The sequence below is a fragment of the Phoxinus phoxinus genome (genome assembly GCF_949152265.1).
Source record: "Phoxinus phoxinus genome assembly, chromosome: 17".
Taxonomy (NCBI): domain Eukaryota; kingdom Metazoa; phylum Chordata; class Actinopteri; order Cypriniformes; family Leuciscidae; genus Phoxinus; species Phoxinus phoxinus.
Window position 1 is genome coordinate 540,001 of NC_136892.1, and position 22,500 is coordinate 562,500.

Below are 22,500 nucleotides of genomic sequence, written 5' to 3' on the forward strand. Positions count from 1 at the left end.
ATCAGACCGTAATGATAGATGGGTTTACCATGGTACTTCTAAGTTAGCAAATTCATGTACCGGTAACTTACCATGGTATTTATGATGATGCTTGAGTGACAGGTTATAGCCCCACCCTCATCATCAGAGAAGATTGCTATTGGTTGATCTCATGTGAGTGACAGGTTCTAGCCCCGCCCTCGCCATCAGAGAAGAGATTCTGCAGAACTTATTCTGATTCAACATTATTAACAATAATGATGTGCACGGTTTGATTGGTTGTTCGAGGATTGACACCTGTCAATCAAAACAAATGCTCTATTAAAGGCTCGTAACAATGCTAGGTCCAGTAAGTCACGCGCGACTCTGATTGGCCGATCTGGATCAGCGTTGAGAACAGTACCGTGTACCACGTGTCTCTCGCTCCTGTTTGAGCATCTGAATAATGACAGACGCTTATAAGCGCTGAAGTGAAAACACACAGCGAAGAGTTAAACGGATTCGGCATTATTGATCTCCATCGAGCAGAAGAATTAAACTCGATGCAGCGCCAGACACTGCGCGCAGCACCCAGCGCGCATGCGCGTTTTCCTTTTGATTTCTTAATATTTAATATCAATGGCTGACGCTCGTTTCTAAAGCATCTCTTAAAATTAGGAGGAAAGATTTGACACGTTTTCTGAACACCAAGGTGAACGTCAATCTCTTTGATTTCATTCGCTGGACTTCGATCCTAATCAGTCAAAATTCACCCAATTTCACCCAAAATGGGACAGAAATGTCACATTTAACCCTTTCCGTTCCGCTGTCGACATTAAAGCGAGGTACAGTCATTCATCATCTCTTTACCAACAAATGATGCTTCTGTAAGTTTGCATGAACTGAAATGTGTATTTCATCAAATCAAATGTATCTTTGACTTTGTCACTGTTATTAGTAGAGGACAACAATAGAGGCTTTGTCATGTGTGCAGATGACAGCTGTGTGCATTTATAATGTAATATGTCACATTTAAAGCTATGCATGCTAATATAGCCCTGGCTGATGCATGATCTGTCTTTATTAACTATTATAAAACACAAGCTATGCATTCATTCATTCACACACACCTTTATGAAGATGTTTTGAGTTCTGTTGTAAGAGTTTGAAGCAAACACTTGAAGACCCCATGAAATCAACATGAGAGTCAATGTCTGTGAGATTTGACCATTTCATCATTTACTTTAAGCAGATATACATGCATTTATATCAATGAGAGAAAAACAGACATATCATCAAATGTACCTTCTAGGAAAATAGATTATAAAGGTCCGTTCACACCAAGAATGATAATGATAACAATATTACGTTTTCATAACCGTCCACACCACAACTATAATGATAACGGCACAGAATAATAATATCGTCGGAGTCACATTCAGAATTATTTTTCTTCCAGCTGAGAAACGATAAAATCATTGACAGCCAATCAGAATCCATTCTGCTTTGAAGAGCTTGATCATTTAAAGGGGACACATCATGAAAATCTGACTTGTTCTGTGTGTAAGGGCTTTAATCGGGTGCTTCTAACAACCCAGAAAACATGAAAAGTGAAACCTAGTAACTTTGTTTTGATAAGCCTTTCTCTGCAAGCATGTCAAAAAATAATCCGATCAGATTTCACTCCCCTTCCTACAGGGATCTTATTATAATAATATAATATTAATCTACACCCACGGCATCAACGTTTGGTTTCGCAACAGACTACAGTGACCAGCATGAAACTGTTCTGTGGTTGAGCACACACGAGCACTGGACACTAGTGACCAGAACATGTCAGCGCTGTCTTATAAACACCTCAGGAACTGTGCACACTTGTGTAAGAGTTCTACATGATGATGAGATGATCAGTGTAACTCCACAACAACTACACAAATGTCTCCGCTAACATCCAGAAGCTCTCCCTGAGTCTCTCCGTAAGGCTGGTTACTCTGGGATTCTGGAGGAGTGAGATCGGCCGGATCTGTTATTGCTGGAGTTTCTGAAGCTCCGCCCTCTTCTGAACGGAGGCGGAGCTGCAGCTCATTTGCATTTAAAGGGACACACACAAAAACTGCACGTTTTTTCTCACACCCAAAAAGGGGCAAATTTGACAAGATATAGTAAATGATCTGGGGGGAATTTGAGCTGAAATTTATAGATTTAGACATCATAGATTTATTTACATCTGGTGAAAGGGGGCATAATATGTCACCTTTAAAGCGATAGACGATAAAACTGAGAATAAACCGAACGATATCATCCGTTAACGTTCAAGAGCTTGGTGTGAATGGGCCTTTTAGAAACATTGACGACTCATCTCGCACTCTGTAAAGATCTGTCCAATCAAATGATAGGGTCCGTCCCACTCCTTCGATACGCCCCCTAGCTTCCTAGCTTCCTGAGTCTTTTAGCCACACAAAATAAGACTCAAAGCCTCTGTCACACACATATGTCCCGTCTGTCAACAGAAGATGATGCGTCAGGTGTCCAGCAGCAGCGAATACTGCGTCGACGGACGGCCCTCGTGTCTAGCGGAGGACGGGAGGCTCTCGCCGAGCCACTTTGATTTGTGCCCCACCAAGTTTTACCAGTCTTCCCCCCCTCAGCGCTCTCGGCAGATGTGCTTCGCGTATCTGCCGCCTCCGCCGGTCCTCAAGTCCCCCTCGTGCCGCGAGGAGCCGCGTCTGCCGCAGGGGCCCGCCGGACCTCAGGGAAACCACAGGAGCGGGGACTCTAAAAAGAAGGGAGCGTCCGGGAGGTCTGGGAAACGCGGCCGGCCGGCGGGAACCACCAAATCCGCCGGTTACAGAACCAGCACGGGCAGACCGCTGGGCACCACTAAAGCTGCCGGGTTTAAGACCAGTCCGGGCCGGCCCCTGGGCACCACCAAGGCCGCGGGCTATAAGGTGAGTCCCGGCCGGCCGCCCGGCAGCATCAAGAGCCCGTCTCGGCTGGGTAAGCTAAGCTACGGTTCCTGCAGTGGAGCGGCGTTCCCCTACAGCATCATGCACAGACCCGACGCTACGCTGAAGGAGGAAGCGGCTAAAGAGTAAAGTCAACCTTTCCTTCTTTACTGTAATGCATCCTCATCCCACACACAAACATTAATCGGTTCTGCCTTCTGTGTGACGCAAAATGTAATAAGTAATAAGCCTAAAGAGAGTATCATAGCAAAATTCAGATCGCAGAAGTCTGTAGTGTGAGTATTGAGTGTCACAGTGCGATCCGCTGGTTAAGTCATGATGTAAGGAATACTGTTTCCGGGTCCAAGCCTCGACTCGATTAAAGTGAGAATACTATCTCAAGCCCTGAGGCACTCCAGTTGCTAGATGATAACAGTGATAGGAGAAACCATGTTTCTGATTGACAGATCTAGTGATGACATGTAGACGGAGAAGAGAAGCAGTCCCAGCACTGAGCCCTGAGGCAATCCAGTAGCTAGATGATAACAGTGATGGGAAAAACCATGTTTCTGAATGACAGATCCCAGTGATGACATGTAGATGGAGAAGAGAAGCGGTCCCAGCACTGAGCCCTGAGGCACTCCAGTAGCTAGATGATAACAGTGATGGGAAAAACCATGTTTCTGAATGACAGATCCCAGTGATGACATGTAGTTGGAGAAGAGAAGCGGTCCCAGCACTGAGCCCTGAGGCACTCCAGTAGCTAGATGATAGCAGTGATGGGAAAAGCCATGTTTCTGAATGACAGATCTAGTTATGACATGTAGATGGAGAAGAGAAGCGGTCCCAGCACTGAGCCCTCCAGTAGCTAGATATTTGGTCTTAGACACCTCACCCTTCCACGACACCCTGAAGGATCTGCTGAGAGGGAAGACCTGAACCATTGGAGTGCGGTTCTTGAGATGCCCTCACTGTCTGGCCATCTGGGATTCCAATGAGAGAGATAAAGGTCAGGATTAGAGCCCTGCACGGGCCTCAAATCTAGGCCCTAGCCCGGCCCTGGCCCGAGAAGCTCAGGCCCTAGCCCGGCCCGTGTCCGACAGCTCATCATAATTATCAGCCCGAGTCCGACCCGAGCCCGTTTTTTTTTTTTTTTTTTTTTTTTTATATACACAGCTGTAGCCTGGCCTAGGGCAAACTAGCTATTTGCAGCCATTAAAATAGGTCAATTTTGTTAGTTATGTTTCTTTTCATTTCTTCATTAAGTTAATTTAGACAAATGTTCGGTTTCTTTTTGTTTTTTTATTGACGACCAAGCAGCCGACTGCGAGTTAAACATGTTTGATCCATTTAGCCTCTCAAATCAACACTTTACTTGGCTACAATAAAATCCATAAAACACCTTAAGCATATCACACATAGACAGTTATAGTTTAAACGTTTATTATCATTTTTAAAAAGCTGAGGCAAACTGCTCTGCTGCTCACAGTCGCACCAGCGCTCGCAAACGAAATGAGCTATAGCCTACAATCTAAACATATCAAATAAATGCCATTTAATTAAAAACAAACATGCAGATTATCTTACCTCAAAAATCAAGTCTTCACTACAGAACATGGCCATTCTTATTTCCAATAGTTTCCAACAGACTGATGAAAATAAAGTCGTTTTCAAACGAAAACCAACAAGACAGCCCCCTAACATGGCTAAGAACAGTTTCTTACAGAGCATCGTGAAGAAAAATCACAGCATCCACAGTGGAAGGTTTTAATCCAGTCGAACTTTTTTCTTGAACTATTCCAGCTGCGCTGAAGTCACGCTCGCTATACTTCTGCTGCTGGCGGGGACACTAAAAACAGCGAATGGGTCGTGCCGCCGGGAAACCTGTGTGCGTGCGTGCGTGTGTGTGTGCGCGAGCGCGAGCAGACTGTCATGTGTCAGTCATATGTCAGTGTGATAGGTTTAAAACGTCTTTCTATGTTTGTTTTTCCATCGTCAACTTCTCATATTTAATTTTAATACATGTCTGAAATAGGCTATAAAAAGAAGGATAAGCCTAAAACAGGCCCGAGGCCCGGCCCGCGTGTGAACTATGACGTGAAAATTGGCCCGAAGCCCGGCCCTAGGGGCGTAAATAAGTCGGGGCCCGTCGGGCTCGGGCTGAAATGCAGGGCTCTAGTCAGGATTGGGATTTTTCAGTGTAGTTTGTGAGTGTATATCAGCACCTTTTGTTGCATCTGACAGAGAGCTAGGACCCGGAAATGGTATTTATATATGTAACATCCGACTGAAGGAGCGGTTAGACTTGAGAGCTGTTCCTCACACTGACTTCAGAAGACTTGAGTCATAACTTTCACATGAGCAAAAATAATACAGTTCAGAGAGTGACAATAGAGTTCATTATCTTATCAATACTTATCAATAACTATGCATTTTCAAAGGTATCAAGTATTTCTGATAAAGTTAAAGCTTGCTTTTAAATCTCACGTTAAGGTACGGTCATATTAACCAAGCACCTTTCTATTGGTCAGCATGGCGAATTCACACGGCCAACTTGAACATGAGCGATATCTGCGCGGGGAACTTTATGATCCTCGTGTGAATCTCCCGATCGCACAGATTTCTGTTGGAATGACTGGATTGAGCAACGATGAGCAGTGATTAACGTGAGCTTGATCAGGAAAAGAGAAGCGTGAACTCTCTGCCAAACATCTGTGACATGATTGAAGACAGTTTAAAACAACACGAGGGTGTGAAAATTATGACAATGTTAATTTCTTTGAATGAACCCTTTAATGCTAATTAAAGGTTTGCTAATGTATTTCTGTCAGTGTTTTTCCAAATGTACTTCGTCTGTTTTTTGTTACGGCCCCGATATACTTCAAGCGAATTCGAAGAATGAACTGGTGTGACGTTCTTTCATACACAATCAGGTCAAAACAAACTTCATTTGGTGTTCATATACAGTTTGAAATGGCTGGTAAACGCCTCTGAACATCCATTGGCCAGCGGTGATGATGTAATATGTGGGTGTGTCTCCGAGGCTCCGCCTTCTATGAGGTGTAAAACTTCTCTGGTTAATTTCTTCTGTTCAGTCAGTCGAGGTCAGACGCGTGTAAAAACATGAACACACTGTGAGACGCTTTATAGCAGAAAAGAGACGCTGACACTGTTTTAATGTTTAATACTGTAAAGCTGCTGCTTTAAAGCAATCAACTGTATAAAGTGATGTATTAAAGGATTAGTTCACTTTTAAAAAACTTTTGCTGATAATTTACTCACCCCGATGTCATCCAAGATGTCCATGTCTTTCTTTCTTCAGTGGAAAAGAAATGAAGGTTTTTGATGAACACATGTCACGAACACACACAGGAAAAGGTAGATCCAAGCGCAGTATTTATTTGGGGAAATCCGTACTCACAAACAGTCCAGGCAAGGGTCGAAATCAAAGGCAATCCAAAAAACACAAGACATGAACAGCAACAGGCAGGAACAGAAGTGTGGGGACATTAAACAAGGACTCCGTGACAAACACTGAAACAGACAGGGTATATATACACAAGTGCAAACAAGGTGACGAGAGACAGCTGAAGGAATTGAACAATCAGTGACAGACAGGATTATGGGAAGTGTAGTGAAAATGCCTAGACACCGTGAAAACTGAGACCTCTAATGTTAAACCCAGGGAACCACCAGACACTGTGACATAACCTCCCCTCTACGGAGCGGCTACCAGACGCTCCAAGACCACAAGAAACAAACAAAACAAGAGTCCAGGCGGGAGGAGGAAAGGTGGAGGATCAGGGGGTGGGATGGGGGACCAGGTCCATGGAGGGGAACAGGAACAAGGGGGAACGGCGGCCAGGGCGAAACAGACAGTCCATCGGGCGGCCAGGGCGAAGTAGACAGTCCATCGGGCGGCCAGGGCGGTGAAGACCCCTCGGGCGGCCACGGCGGTGAAGACCCCTCGGGCGGCCACGGCGGTGAAGACCCCTCGGGCGGCCACGGCGGTGAAGACCCCTCGGGCGGCCACGGCGGTGAAGACCCCTCGGGCGGCCACGGCGGTGAAGACCCCTTGGGCGGCCACGGCGGTGAAGACCCCTCGGGCGGCCACGGCGGTGAAGACTCCTCGGGCGGCCACGGCGGAGACGACCAGGGTGAAGCCGACCACTCGGGCGGCAATGGCGGTGAAGACCAAGGCGGAACAGAGACAGACCCTGGCTCAGGAACAGTTACAACCGGCTCAGGAACTGGAACAGACACCACCGGCTCAGGAACGGGAACAGCAACAGACACCACAGGAACTGGAACTGCGACAGACACCACCGGCTCAGGAACTGGAACTGCAACAGACACCACCGGCTCAGGAACTGGAACTGCAACAGACACCACCGGCTCAGGAACTGGAACTGCAACAGACACCACCGGCTCAGGAACTGGAACTGCAACAGACACCACCGGCTCAGGAACTGCAACCGACACCACCGGCTCAGGAACTGGAACTGCAACCGACACCACCGGCTCAGGAACTGCAACAGACACCACCGGCTCAGGAACTGGAACTGCAACCGACACCACCGGCTCAGGAACTGCAACAGACACCACCGGCTCAGGAACTGCAACAGACACCACCGGCTCAGGAACTGCAACAGACACCACCGGCTCAGGAACTGCAACAGACACCGGATTGGCAGGCGTGACGTGAAGCTCCTCTGGATCGGCAGACCTGCTGTGTCTCCTCCAAGCACGCAGTACTGCTACTGCATAAAAAAGGAAGACAGCCTTCTTTGCCATGGCAGGACTGATGGGAACAGCCTCCGGCACAGGAACCGTCTCTGCATCGGCAGACGTGACGTGGACAGTCTCTGGATCGGCAGAAGTGATGACGTGGACAGTCTCTGGATCGGCAGACGTGACGTGGACGGTCTCTGGATCGGCAGACATCCTGTGCCTCCTCCACGCATGCAGTACCACCACTGCATAAAGGAGGAAGACCGCTCTCTTGGCCATGGCAGGACTGATGGTGGTCTGCTCCAAGACGATCTCAGGGATGACGGTGGCCTGCTCGGAGGGGATGGCCTCCGGGACGACAGCGGGCTGCTCGGGGACGGCCTCCGGGACGACAGCGGGCTGTTCGGGAACGGCCTCCGGGACGACAGCGGGCTGTTCGGGGACGGCCTCCGGGACGACAGCGGGCTGTACGGGGACGGCAGGCGTGACGAGAAGCTCAGGCTCGGCAGGCGTGACGTGAGAAGTTTCTGGCTGGGCGGAACTCATGTGCTTCCTCTGTGCGTGCAGTACAACCACCACATAAAAAAGGAAGACAGCCCTCTTTGCCGTGGCAGGACTAATGGTGTACAGCCCCGGGGCGACCTCCGGGACGACAGCGGGCTGTTCGGGGACGGCCTCCGGGACGACAGCGGGCTGTTCGGGGACGGCCTCCGGGACGACAGCGGGCTGTTCGGGGACGGCCTCCGGGACGACAGCGGGCTGTTCGGGGACGGCCTCCGGGACGACAGCGGGCTGTTCGGGGACGGCCTCCGGGACGACAGCGGGCTGCTCGGAGGGGACGGCCTCCGGGACCTTGGGGAGGCTGAAGGTCTTCCTCCTCCTCCGCCGTTTCTGGCGGAAATGTGCAGGCTCTGGACTGGACGGGCACCACGGCGAACAGAGCTCTGGGCTGGGCGGAATCAGCGGCGGATGGAACTGGGCCGAAGAGGGGCCAGAGTGGAGAATGGTGTCTTGCTTCCACTCGACCACTTCCTCCACTGCGGCCTCCACGGGTCCCACGAAAAATGACCAGACGGGTTCCCTCAAAACGCTCTCTCCTCTCCCGCTCGGTGGCTGGGGCAGAGAAGTTCGCAAACATACTGCTGGATCCTTGTGTTTGACGGAGTCCTTCTGTCACGAACACACACAGGAAAAGGTAGATCCAAGCGCAGTATTTATTTGGGGAAATCCGTACTCACAAACAGTCCAGGCAAGGGTCGAAATCAAAGGCAATCCAAAAAACACAAGACATGAACAGCAACAGGCAGGAACAGAAGTGTGGGGACATTAAACAAGGACTCCGTGACAAACACTGAAACAGACAGGGTATATATACACAAGTGCAAACAAGGTGACGAGAGACAGCTGAAGGAATTGAACAATCAGTGACAGACAGGATTATGGGAAGTGTAGTGAAAATGCCTAGACACCGTGAAAACTGAGACCTCTAATGTTAAACCCAGGGAACCACCAGACACTGTGACAACACATTTCTCCATATAATGGACGTCAATGGGCCCCAAACGGGTCAAGGTCCAGATGACAGTGTCAGCGCCGCTTCAACGGGCTTTAAACGACACCAGACGATGAATACGGCTCTTATCTAGCGAAACCATCGTCATTTCACAAATAAATAAAAAAGTTTAAGTTTTATAAGCACAAGCGCTCGCCTTGCTCTGTTCTGTGATGCGCGTTCGTGACGTCACGTGATACGCAGTTACGTTGTAAAGGTCACGCTTCTGTGAAAAGGACGAAAATGTTCTTTTAGGCTTTTTAATATTCCAACACCAGGATACACACACGAGACGGGCATTTTAACCGATAAACTGACACAAAGACCTTTGAATATGTGTGTATGGTCCTCCTTCCGCACATCTGTAAACACTGACTCGTCAAGCGTGACCTTTACAGCGTAACTGCGTATCACGTGACGTCACGAACGCGCATCACAGAACAGAGCAAGGCGAGCGCTTGTGCTTATAAAACTTAAACTTGTTTATTTATGTTTGAAATGAGGATGGTTCCGCTGGATAAGACCCGTATTCATCGTCTGGTGTCGTTTAAAGCCCGTTGAAGCGGCGCTGACACTGTCATCTGGACCTTGACCCGTTTGGGGCCCATTGACGTCCATTATATGGAGAAATGTGTTCATCAAAAACCTTCATTTCTTTTCCACTGAAGAAAGAAAGACATGGACATCTTGATGACATCGGGGTGAGTAAACTATCAGCAAAAGTTTTTTTTTTAAAGTGAACTAATCCTTTAATAAATGTGACAAACATCTCCACATCACTATGATCAGATGCTTTCTGAACTGATGTTTTCTAATTTTTGTTGTGTTTTTGTTATTGAAAGGAAAACGCACATTTACATGTTCATCAAAGCACCGGCGTCAGGATGTTCTCTGACAGTATAATCACTGCTCACGCATATTGAACTCGCTTCTTACCCCATATGAGGAGCGAAACAGAAGTTCGCCGCGAGTTTATCAGGGACTTTACTGTGGTTTCATTATGAAAACCGTTGTATGCTAAGCCTCTGATTGTGTTTTTCCTGTTTTCTCTTCTTGTCTAGAACACCAAAAATGTTGTTACAAGCTCCCCAGTTCCTCCTCAGCAGCTTCCCCGTCCGGAACCAGAAGACCCCCCCGCCAGTGGCGCTCGTGCCGTCGGAGGACGCCCCCCCCGGCCCCGAACAGCTCATCTCCGGCGCGCTGTGGTCACGCTGAGTGTCATTGCATGTCATGTTGGGTTGTTATAAGCTTCTTTCATAAGCTTGAGTTACGTAGTTAGACGATAATGAAGAGTGCAATATGTTCATCATTCCAGCACTCCACCAAAGACCTTCTGCATGATTCCAGATAAAACACACGAAACATGCACTCTTTCATCACACGTCAGTCATCACACGTCTTGTAATAGTTCCTTTTGTGTTGTATTTATGATTCCGGCTCTGATGGTTCATGTATTGGTGTGTGGGAATGCTGCAGTGATGTAATGTTCTTATTGGTTCGGTATCACATGACTCAGATGTATAGTAGCAGTGAAGAGAAGAGGTTTGTGTTTAATATTTGTTACATTCACACAATCAGTGGGCTTTTCTTAATTTTTCTTTCATTTTCCATACTTTGTGATACAGTTAGAATACGAATGTTTGTGTATGTTTTATTAAAATGTAACTACAATCGAGGAAATCTTGATTTTTATTTTCGGTAGAATAATGGAATTTTATTTTATTGAAGTAGCCTACAAAGTTTACAAAAAAGTGCAAATGTAAAGAAAATATAAGCAAATTATAAAATAGGCTAATAATGATAAATAGTATAGCCTTATAGCCAACAAACTGACATCAACTGATAGTTGTTTGCTTTGACGTCAATATTTTGGGTAGTAGACTGACATAAAAGAAAAATGGGCAGGGATTATATGAGTTACTCTAACAAGTGTCTAAATAATACTGTGTATTTTCATTTCAATGACTATTAAAGTTAAAATATTGTTATTGCAGCCGCTACCGAAGCGGTCACGTGTTTTATGTTACTTTTCCCCGCGCTTCTGAGGATGAGCCAATCACAGTCCTTTATGTTTACCGGATAATACATTAATTTATACATTTCAACAACTGGTGCGGGTTTTCTTTTACATGTCAGGAAGGAATTAAGAGAATTAAACAATTCGACGTTTTGTATAGTTTCTACAATAACACAAAATATTCCTGAGTGCGGCTTTAGTAAACTGCTTGTTTATTGTATAAAAAAATATATTAATCCACAGCATTTGGTTGTGATTGGCGTCTTGTTTCACTATCACGAATATTTCCAGCCACGATAACAAAGCTTTATTAAAAAGCGAGTAGAAGTGTCGTGAACCGGAAGTCGAATCTTTCCCTTCGAGTTCACAGAAACACAACATCAACATTAGCGTCAGTCGCGCGCAGGACTCGAGATGGGGTTCGCGCTGTCGCTGATCATCCTCGGGCTCGTGCGGCTCTCCTGCGCAGGTATGAACACACATTACAGCGCGTTTCTGATGAGCCGCGGTCAGGTTAGCCCGTGTGAGGTGAGGTGATGCCGTTATTGAGGTGTGTTCCCCCGCAGATGTGGCGGAGGAGCCCGAGCCGCCTCAGAGGCGCTTTAACACGGCAGAGATGGCGGACGCCCTGATGGGAACGGCTCCCTCCCCCGCTGGGATACAGCAGCTGATCCCCAGGGAACTGCAGGAGTCCGTGCTGGGAGAGCCGTGTGCGGAGGAGGAGCAGCCGGAGGAGGCCCGAGACACCGGAGAAACACACAGCCAGAGCCAGAGCCAGAACTTCACCGAGGCCGCCAAGACCTATAAGGTGACCTGCGACCTGAGGAACATCAGCGGGATCCAGCGCTTCGCGGTGCAGGTGCTCAACACGTCTCAGGTGCGTCACACACTCATCACAGGTGTTTAACGCGTCTCAGGTGCGTCACACACGCGTCACAGGTGCTCAACACGTCTCAGGTGCGTCACACACTCATCACAGGTGTTTAACGCGTCTCAGGTGCGTCACACACGCGTCTCAGGTGTTCAACGCGTCACACACGCGTCATACACGCGTCACAGGTGTTCAACACGTCACAGGTGCTCAACGCGTCACAGGTGCGTCACACACGCGTCACAGGTGCTCAACACGTCACAGGTGCTCAACGCGTCACAGGTGCGTCACACACGCGTCACAGGTGCTCAACACGTCACAGGTGCTCAACGCGTCTCAGGTGCGTCACACACGCGTCACAGGTGCTCAACACGTCACAGGTGCTCAACGCGTCTCAGGTGCGTCACACACGCGTCACAGGTGCTCAACACGTCTCAGGTGTGTCACACACGCGTCTCAGGTGTTCAACGCGTCACACACGCGTCATACACGCGTCACACACGCGTCACAGGTGCTCAACACGTCACAGGTGCTCAACGCGTCACAGGTGCGTCACACACGCGTCACAGGTGCTCAACACGTCACAGGTGCTCAACGCGTCTCAGGTGCGTCACACACGCGTCACAGGTGCTCAACACGTCACAGGTGCTCAACACGTCACAGGTGCTCAACACGTCACAGGTGCTCAACGCGTCACAGGTGCGTCACACACGCGTCACAGGTGCTCAACACGTCACAGGTGCTCAACGCGTCACAGGTGCGTCACACACGCGTCACAGGTGCTCAACACGTCACAGGTGCTCAACACGTCACAGGTGCTCAACGCGTCACAGGTGCTCAACGCGTCACAGGTGCGTCACACACGCGTCACAGGTGCTCAACACGTCACAGGTGCTCAACACGTCACAGGTGCTCAACACGTCACAGGTGCTCAACGCGTCACAGGTGCGTCACACACGCGTCACAGGTGCTCAACACGTCACAGGTGCTCAACACGTCACAGGTGCTCAACGCGTCACAGGTGCGTCACACACGCGTCACAGGTGCTCAACACGTCACAGGTGCTCAACGCGTCACAGGTGCGTCACACACGCGTCACAGGTGCTCAACACGTCTCAGGTGCTCAACGCGTCACAGGTGCGTCACACACGTCTCAGGTGCGTCACACACGCGTCACACACGCGTCACAGGTGCTCAACACGTCACAGGTGCTCAACGCGTCACAGGCCACTCATTCATCTTGTCAAACACGGAAATATTATTCCAGTGTAAATCATCAGTTGTCTATGTGAATATATAGTAACGTGTAATTTATTCCTGTGATCAAAGCTGAGTTTATCATCATTACTCCAGTCTTCAGTGTCACATGATCCTCCAGAAATCAGTGTAATTTTCTAATGTTTATTTTCTCTGTGAACGGCATCATGTTGTGGGGCCTTGCAAACCTGTATTGATACTAGTGTGGAATATTTCTACAGTATTCACTATAAGAATAGGGCATTCTGGGTCAATCCACTGCAGTATTTCCTCTATCAATCAGTAGAACATGTGGTTAACAGTTAACACCCAGTCATGCTCAATGTTTGGTTGCACCACCCAGCACTAGTGACTAGTGTACGCAAGGGTAATAAATAAAGAATAGATGTAAGGCGGAGCTTGTTTCTGTGCAGTGGATGCTGATTGGATGCTGATGTGGATGTGGATGTGGATTCCTATATCACCATCCACGTATTTATCTGCTGTCGCATCAATGGACATGCCATCTCCTTTTCCCTCTTTCTTTTCTATGTTTAGCCCCCGACAGCTGTTTTGCTTTATCCATCTTTTCGACGACAACGCACTACTCGTTCCTGCTCACTCAGCGCTCACGGCGCCTGCGCACACTCGCGATATTAAAATTATTATTTAATTCCCATTTTTAACAAAATGAAAAAGACTATTCAAACATGACATTAAAATATAAATATAAAAACTTCAGACATTTCTTAGGGTGCTGGGCGGTGCTCTGGCTATTACAGGGCGAGCTCCAGCGCCGCTGCCACACACACGGATGACTCGCTCAGTAACGTGTGTTCCTCCTACAGGACCTGATGGAGCTCCTGAATGCCAACAGCTCCGAGTGCTCGCTGGTGCTCTTCTACACGCCGTGGTGTCAGTTCTCCGCCAGCCTCGCGCCGCACTTCAACGCCTTGCCTCGAGTGTTTCCCAGCATGCACTTCCTCGCGCTCGACGCCTCCCAGCACAGCAGGTCTCAGTGACGCTCTCTCTCACAGCAGTCATGTGACCCATGAGTGTGTCCGGTCATGTGACCCATGAGTGTGTCCGGTCACGTGACCCATGAGTGTGTCCAGTCACGTGACCCATGAGTGTGTTTGGTCATGTGACCCATGAGTGTCTCTCTCTCTCCACAGTCTGTCCACGCGGTTCGGGACCGTGGCCGTCCCCAATATTCTCCTGTTCCAGGGTGCCAAACCAATGGCCCGGTTCAACCAGACGGAGCGGACGCTGGAGACGCTCACGTCCTTCATAGCCAACCAGACAGGTGTGGGTTACGATGATCATTCACATGCACTCTTGGCTAGGGTTGGGAATCGAATACTTGAGATCAGGAATCGGATACTAATAATTCCTTTGTGTGCATTTCAATATGACTTTAAACTAGGGCTGAACGATACATCGAATTTTCATCATCATCGCGATATGAACTCCCGCGATGAACACATCACAACAGACAGCCTGACACGATGAATAATGCCTGGTTCAGATTAGCACTAACTTACACGTTTTTGACTCCTAAAATCTTGTCGTGGACAAGAAACATGTCAGACAACACGTTGCTTTCCGACCAGTCATTGCGTGCCGTCACACACACACATTACTCGCAAACATTCACTCGCACTCACAGACACACAAACACACACAGTCACTGTCCCTCGCTCACTCACGCACGCACACACACACATACGCTCACTGGCGCACACACACTCACTCACGTCTCGCCTCGGTCACATATTCAACCCGTCGTGGCGGACCGTTAAAGAATTAAACATGCTATAGTCTTTCTGCCGTGAAGCATCACAGACGCTAAGTAGGTTGTCGCCAGGGTGGGAAATTAACTTTTTTGTCCACCAGCCACAGTGGCTGGTGGATGCCCAATTTTACCAGCCACTTATATTTTTTACCAGCCACTTTTTCCGGAATTCAAATTGCAAGAAAGAAATTGCTTCAATACGTTTTTTTTTTATTTCAGGGTACCCCCAGGATCCTCGAGTTAAATTCAAGGCTTTTTAAGACCTTTTTAATACCATTTCAAATGAAATACAATGCCAACTTCGTATGAGGGGAAAATATCAAATCTGTATACATTTTAAACCCTGGAAAATAATTATGTAGGCTACTTGAATTAAATAAAACATTTTATTTAATTGATCAGTCATATTTAATACATACGCAACAGCGTTGTAGTGCGCTTGGTGTGTGTAGACCAGTGTTCATTTTGGCAACCATTTTTGATTCCGTCTAAGTCTTCATCTTCAGACGAAAATGCTTATGAATGCAAACTTTTAGTCATTACTTTTAGTAAACTGCAGTTACTTTAGGTAGCTATTTTATATGTAGTCTTTAGACAGAAAATGTCATAATTATTCTCTCTAGGCCATTCAATTAAGCTTATGAGAAATTATTTACATTGCACTCTTTAGCAGTAGCACTTGTGCAATTCTACATATCCCTTTTCCTAAGTTCCGTGGTTCTCCAATTTTTTAGAGTGCCGTACCCCCTGGTACCCCCTCTCTTCCACTTAGACTGCAGTCACACCTTTTCCATTAAGGGGCAATATTCGCCCCCTTTAATACATTTTTCCATTTAATTTTTAACCTTTATAATACCTTTTAAAAATAAATAATGCTTCAAATAAAACAACGTTCAATAAATATGGAATGTTAAAAAACGTTTAATATTAATAAAAATATATTAAAATAGCCAGTAGGTGGCGGTCATCGAGTCATTCATTCATTGAATCTCACGATTCGTTCAAAGCCACAGATTTCGTTGCAAAATAGAGCAATAAGCCTGACTATACTGTTTTAAATGCAGTACATCAGTTAAATGTTACCCTTTCTTTTTTTTACTGTTGTATACAATCAATGTCACATTTGAAATCGTGTGGATATTCGGGAAACATTGCATTCTTGATCATATATGATCAACATTAAAAACACTGCTGGATATCAGCCTGCATTTTGATCGCAGATTTAGTCGCACAAACAGCGCAAGCGGCTCGCGACAGAACACAGACCGACTGAATGACACTTTAATTTAAGTAGAAAATCTCAAATAAAGATCGCTGAACTCCAGCTTGTCTGTGTTTTCAGATCATCAGCGCTTCAGCAGTGTAGAGAGCGCGCGCGCGCATGGTTGCCAGACTGAAAAGACCGTGTAGAAAACATGTTCTTTTAACAGAAAAGCTCCGATTTGGGGTTTAAATGATTGAATTCTGGCATTTGTGGCCACAGCGGATTAAACTGACACTTTCCCTTTTCAGACGAACCTAAGTGCAGTGCATAGACTGGTCGTCGGGAAGGTAGAATAACGTTAACCATTCCCTCGGTTTCCCTTGGTCATCAATGCGCCACTTGTTAGAAAAGTACCTTTTCGTTTTCTTTAACGTTACTCCGCCCTCAGTTTGTAGTTGTTCATTTATAACTGCTGACTCCGCTTTTTTTTTTTATTCTCAGCTTAGCTATGTATAAGTTATACAGTATAACGGTCTCTTCAGCGCCGTGACACACAGCGCTGAAAACCAATCAAAAGAGTTACTCGACAAAAGTGTATTATTGTTACTTAGCAACCGCATTCTTTGACAAAGGCTGTCCAATCCGTACAATGAAATCACTCGCAGCATGTGTTTATTGGTTACTACTTAATACATTAGATGTTAAGTCAATGTAAAGACGCGTTTACGCGCGCTTTTGGTGCGAACGCAGCATTATTATAATCCACCCGCCACTGTGGCTGGTATACACGGCAAAGTGACCCGCCACTTTGAAAAAGTACCCGCCCTTGGCGGGTGGCGGGTGCTAATTTCCCACCCTGGTTGTCGCCCACTATGACACACTATACGCTAAAATCGTGTATTCTGAACCAGGCAGGTAATAAACGTTTGACCTATCACGCAAAGAACCTATTAAAGCACTAAGACATGGGAACAGTATAGTTAACAATCACATTTATCGCAAGTCATATCGTCATCGCAATATTAAACAATGTTATCGCACATCGCAGCTTTTCCTCATATCGTGCAGCCCTACTTTAAACAATTCTAGCGTGAGACTGTTTTCTGTGTTCATGTGTCTCAGTGTATTGGACCCGAGCTGAACTCAAAGATTTTATGTACACCAAAGGCCTATTTCTCTCTAATATTGTTCACAAATCTGTGTAAATCTGTGTTAGTGAGCACTTCTCCTCTGCCGAGGTAATCCTCCAGCTCACAGGTGTGCAGATCAAGTGCTGATTACACAGCAGGATTATTGCACAGGTGTGCCTTAGGCTGTCCACAGTAAAAGCCCACTCTAACATGTGCAGTTCTGCTGTATTGGGGGGGGTCCGAAAACCAGTCAGTATCTGGTGTGACCAGCATTGCCTCCCGCAGAGCAACACATCTCCTCCGCACAGAGTTGATCAGGTGTTGATCGTGGCCTGTGGAGTGTCGGTCCGCTCCTCTTCAGTGGCTGTGAAGCTGCTGGATATTGGCAGGACGACGCTGTCGTATACGCCGATCCAGAGCATCCCACACATGCTCAACGGGTCACATGTGCGGTGAGTGTGCTGGCCATGCAGGAACTGGGATGTTTTCAGCTTCCAGGAATTGTGTGCAGACCCTTGTAACATGGGGCCGTGCGTTATCATGAGCAACAAGAGGTGATGGTCGTGGAGGAACGGCACAACAATAGAGCATCACAGTCCCGCCCACAGCTGGTGCCGGAAGTAAGAATTCAATACAGTTTCTCCATTGGCAGTTGGGGTATAAGCCATAAAAACCTAACCATACATGGTAGACTTAAAACCAGCTACGGCTGTACTAAGCGATTGTATATGCTCATATAAACGCCAACAGTTCATGGGGCACTAACCTTGTTTAGAGATAAATGCCTTTTATTCGCGATGTCTTGGATAAGTACTTCATTACCCACAATCCCACAGTGATGCATCTGATTGGTGGAAGTCGTGTAACCCCCACAAAGGTCCGTGAAAAACAGCGTTGCCATGGAAGCAGGATTCTAATTGTAGAGACGGAACGGACTGTTTTCTTTAGCGGAAGCCATATAAATAGTTTTTAAATCAATAAATTCCTTTTTCAATTAATATTTTGTGTTAAATTATTGATTTATTCAAAAGGCTCTTTCGCGGTTGGCTTCAGTCGACTTCAGTGAGGCGCGGTGGGTTATGGGATGAGTAGTTCCTTCGCTCGGAAATGAAAATATGCCGTATCAGGTTCAGCCGTAGCTGGCTATCCTCAGACATGCTCTAAAACTCTTTAGATACGGATTTGTCCAAAACGTCAATGGGAGAAATGAATAGGAAATTTACTTCCGGCACCGAAGCTCTCTCGGGCTGTGGCGGGACTGTGATGCTCTCTGGGCCTCAGGATCTCGTCACGGTATCTCTGTGCATTCAAAATGCCATCAATAAAACACACCTGTGTTCGTTGTCCACAACATACACCTGCCCACACCATACCCCCCCGCCACCTCTCGATCCACAGCGCTGACACCAGCCCACCGCTCACACACACCACACCACACACGCTGTCTGCATCTGCCCTGTACAGTGGAGACCGGATTCACCCGTGAAGAGAACTCCTCTCCACAGTGCCAGACGCCATCGAATGTGAGCATGTGCCACTCATGTCGGTTACGGCGACGAACTGCAGTCAGGCCGAGACCCGATGAGGACGAGCATCAGATGAGCTTCCCTGAGACGGTTTCTGACAGTGTGTGCAGAGATCCTCTGGTTCTGCAAACCGACGGTTGCAGCCGCTGTCCGGTGGCGGGTCTCAGACGGTCCTGGAGGAGAAGACGCTGGTGTGGAGGTCCTGGGCTGGTGTGGAGGTCCTGGGCTGGTGTGGAGGTCCTGGGCTGGTGTGGAGGTGCTGGGCTGGTGTGGAGGTGCTGGGCTGGTGTGGAGGTGCTGGGCTGGTGTGGAGGTGCTGGGCTGGTGTGGAGGTGCTGGGCTGGTGTGGAGGTGCTGGGCTGGTGTGGAGGTGCTGGGCTGGTGTGGAGGTCCTGGAGGAGAAGACGCTGGTGTGGAGGTCCTGGAGGAGAAGACGCTGGTGTGGAGGTGCTGGGCTGGTGTGGAGGTCCTGGGCTGGTGTGGAGGTCCTGGGCTGGTGTGGAGGTGCTGGGCTGGTGTGGGCACTCGTGGTCTATGGTTGCGAGGCCGGTTGGATGGACTGCCAAATCCTCTGAAACGCCTTTGGAGACGGCTTATGGTAGAGGAATGTACATTCAGTTCCCGGGCAACAGCTCTGGTGGACACTCCTGCAGTCAGCATGCCAACCGCACGCTCCCTCAGAACTCACGACATCGGTGGCATTGTGCTGTGTGATAAACTGCACATGTTAGAGTGGGCTTTTACTGTGGACAGCATAAGGCACACCTGTGCAATAATCCTGCTGTGTAATCAGCACTTGATCTGCACACCTGTGAGCTGGAGGATTACCTCGGCAGAGGAGAAGTGCTCACTAACACAGATTTACACAGATTTGTGAACAATATTAGAGAGAAATAGGCCTTTTGTGTAGATAGAAAAAGTCTTAGATCTTTGCGTTCAGCTCATGAAAGATGGGGGCAAAAACAAGTGCTGTGTTTATAATTGTGTTCAGTGTAGTTCGGCTAGTTGTTCTTCAATGGTGTTTTTAAACCACAGGCAAGCGTTTCTTGTGTAAGTGTTCTTTAGCCTGTTGATTTCTGTTCATGATAGTCAGCTATAATTAAATGGTTCGCAATAATAAATGCAAATGATATCTAAGGTTTTTCCGCCTGTATGAAGCGTCACACGTGATTGGCTGTGTTCTGCAGGTTTTGAAGCGAGCCCGGATCAGGCGGTCGAGGAGGACGACCGTGAGGGTCCTCTGCCGGCGGCTCCCGTCAGAAGCATCGACTGGCTCTTCGTGTTCTCTGTGCTCTTCATATCGGGCTTCACTCTCTACGCCATCCTCTGCACCGACAGCATCCGCTGGCTCATCCCGGGACAGGACCACGAGCACCAGGACTAGTGTGTGTGTGTGTGTGTGTGTGTGTGTGTGTGTGTGAGATCCTCTGCACCGACAGCATCCGCTGGCTCATCCCGGGGCAGGACCACGAGCACCAGGACTAGTGTGTGTGTGTGTGTGTGTGATCCTCTGCACTGGATCCGCTAGCTCATCCCGGGACAGCACCAGGACTATCATGAGTGTGTGAGTGTGCTTTGCTGAATAAATGAAGTGTATGAACTGAAAGGCTCATGTTATTGTGACTCAGTGCTGTGTAAGCCGTTCTCCTGGTTTCTGAGTTTCGGGACGGGACAGGGACGGAGACGGGACGGAGACGGGACAGGGACGGGACAGAGGCGGGACAGAGACGGGACAGAGGCGGGACAGAGACGGGACAGGGACGGGACAGGGACGGGACAGAGGCGGGACAGGGACGGGACAGAGGCGGGACAGGGACGGGACAGAGACGGGACAGGGACGGGACAGAGACGGGACAGAGACGGGACAGGGACGGGACAGAGACGGGACAGGGACGGGACAGAGGCGGGACAGGGACGGGACAGGGACGGGACAGAGGCGGGACAGGGACGGGACAGGGACGGGACAGAGACGGGACGGAGACGGGACGGAGACGGGACAGAGGCGGGACAGAGACGGGACGGAGACGGGACAGAGACGGGACAGAGACGGGACAGAGACGGGACGGAGACGGGACAGAGACGGGACAGAGACGGGACAGAGACGGGACAGAGACGGGACAGAGACGGGACGGAGACGGGACGGAGACGGGACAGAGACGGGACAGAGACGGGACGGAGACGGGACGGAGACGGGACAGAGGCGGGACAGAGACGGGACGGAGACGGGACAGAGACGGGACAGAGACGGGACAGAGACGGGACGGAGACGGGACAGAGACGGGACAGAGACGGGACGGAGACGGGACAGAGACGGGACAGAGACGGGACGGAGACGGGACGGAGACGGGACAGAGGCGGGACAGAGACGGGACGGAGACGGGACAGAGACGGGACAGAGACGGGACAGAGACGGGACGGAGACGGGACAGAGACGGGACAGAGACGGGACAGAGGCGGGACAGAGACGGGACAGAGACGGGACAGAGACGGGACAGAGACGGGACAGAGGCGGGACAGAGACGGGACAGAGACGGGACGGAGACGGGACAGAGACGGGACAGAGACGGGACAGAGGCGGGACAGAGACGGGACAGAGACGGGACAGAGACGGGACAGAGACGGGACAGAGACGGGACGGAGACGGGACAGAGACGGGACAGAGACGGGACAGAGGCGGGACAGAGACGGGACAGAGACGGGACAGAGACGGGACAGAGGCGGGACAGAGACGGGACAGAGACGGGACGGAGACGGGACAGAGACGGGACAGAGACGGGACAGAGGCGGGACAGAGACGGGACAGAGGCGGGACAGAGGCGGGACAGAGGCGGGACAGAGACGGGACGGAGACGGGACAGAGACGGGACAGAGACGGGACGGAGACGGGACGGAGACGGGACAGAGACGGGACAGAGACGGGACAGAGGCGGGACAGAGACGGGACAGAGACGGGACAGAGACGGGACAGAGACGGGACGGAGACGGGACGGAGACGGGACAGAGACGGGACGGAGACGGGACGGAGACGGGACAGAGGCGGGACAGAGACGGGACGGAGACGGGACAGAGACGGGACAGAGACGGGACAGAGACGGGACGGAGACGGGACAGAGACGGGACAGAGACGGGACAGAGACGGGACGGAGACGGGACGGAGACGGGACAGAGACGGGACAGAGACGGGACGGAGACGGGACAGAGGCGGGACAGAGACGGGACGGAGACGGGACAGAGACGGGACAGAGACGGGACAGAGACGGGACGGAGACGGGACAGAGGCGGGACAGAGACGGGACGGAGACGGGACAGAGACGGGACAGAGACGGGTCTCCTGTTCTCCAGTCTACAGGCTTTACTATTTGAGCTTTGGAGACTTCAGAAAAAACACATCTTTGCATGAAACGTTCTCATTCCAGCAGCAATCAGTGTCTTTATTTCTGATATACCTGCCTCAGTAGTTCAGCTCAGGTTTCTTCTGTAAGACGTAACCAGGTTTAGAACAGGACAGTAGTGTGGGGACTGTATTCTGTGTGTG

At 49.3% G+C, this 22,500-nt stretch overlaps 2 protein-coding genes across 3 annotated transcripts; both read left to right on the plus strand.

The window, feature by feature from the left end:
- Positions 1-236: 236 nt before the first annotated feature.
- cUnh5orf24 (chromosome Un C5orf24 homolog) lies at positions 237-11,255 on the plus strand. Of its 2 annotated transcripts, none has more exons than XM_079586579.1 (3): positions 237-845; positions 2,469-3,049; positions 10,248-11,255. In XM_079586579.1, the coding sequence occupies exons 2-3, from the start codon at positions 2,472-2,474 to the stop codon at positions 10,399-10,401; spliced, it is 732 nt and encodes a 243-aa protein (XP_079442705.1). In that variant the 5' UTR covers positions 237-845; positions 2,469-2,471; the 3' UTR covers positions 10,402-11,255. The 2 variants fall into 2 exon arrangements, with proteins under 2 accessions (XP_079442705.1, XP_079442706.1); XM_079586580.1 differs by having other exon boundaries at positions 237-803; positions 10,248-11,165.
- Positions 11,256-11,285: 30 nt separating this feature from the next.
- txndc15 (thioredoxin domain containing 15) lies at positions 11,286-20,636 on the plus strand. Its single transcript, XM_079586578.1, has 5 exons — positions 11,286-11,672; positions 11,770-12,080; positions 14,159-14,322; positions 14,486-14,616; positions 20,153-20,636. The coding sequence occupies exons 1-5, from the start codon at positions 11,618-11,620 to the stop codon at positions 20,347-20,349; spliced, it is 858 nt and encodes a 285-aa protein (XP_079442704.1). The 5' UTR covers positions 11,286-11,617; the 3' UTR covers positions 20,350-20,636.
- Positions 20,637-22,500: the final 1,864 nt, after the last annotated feature.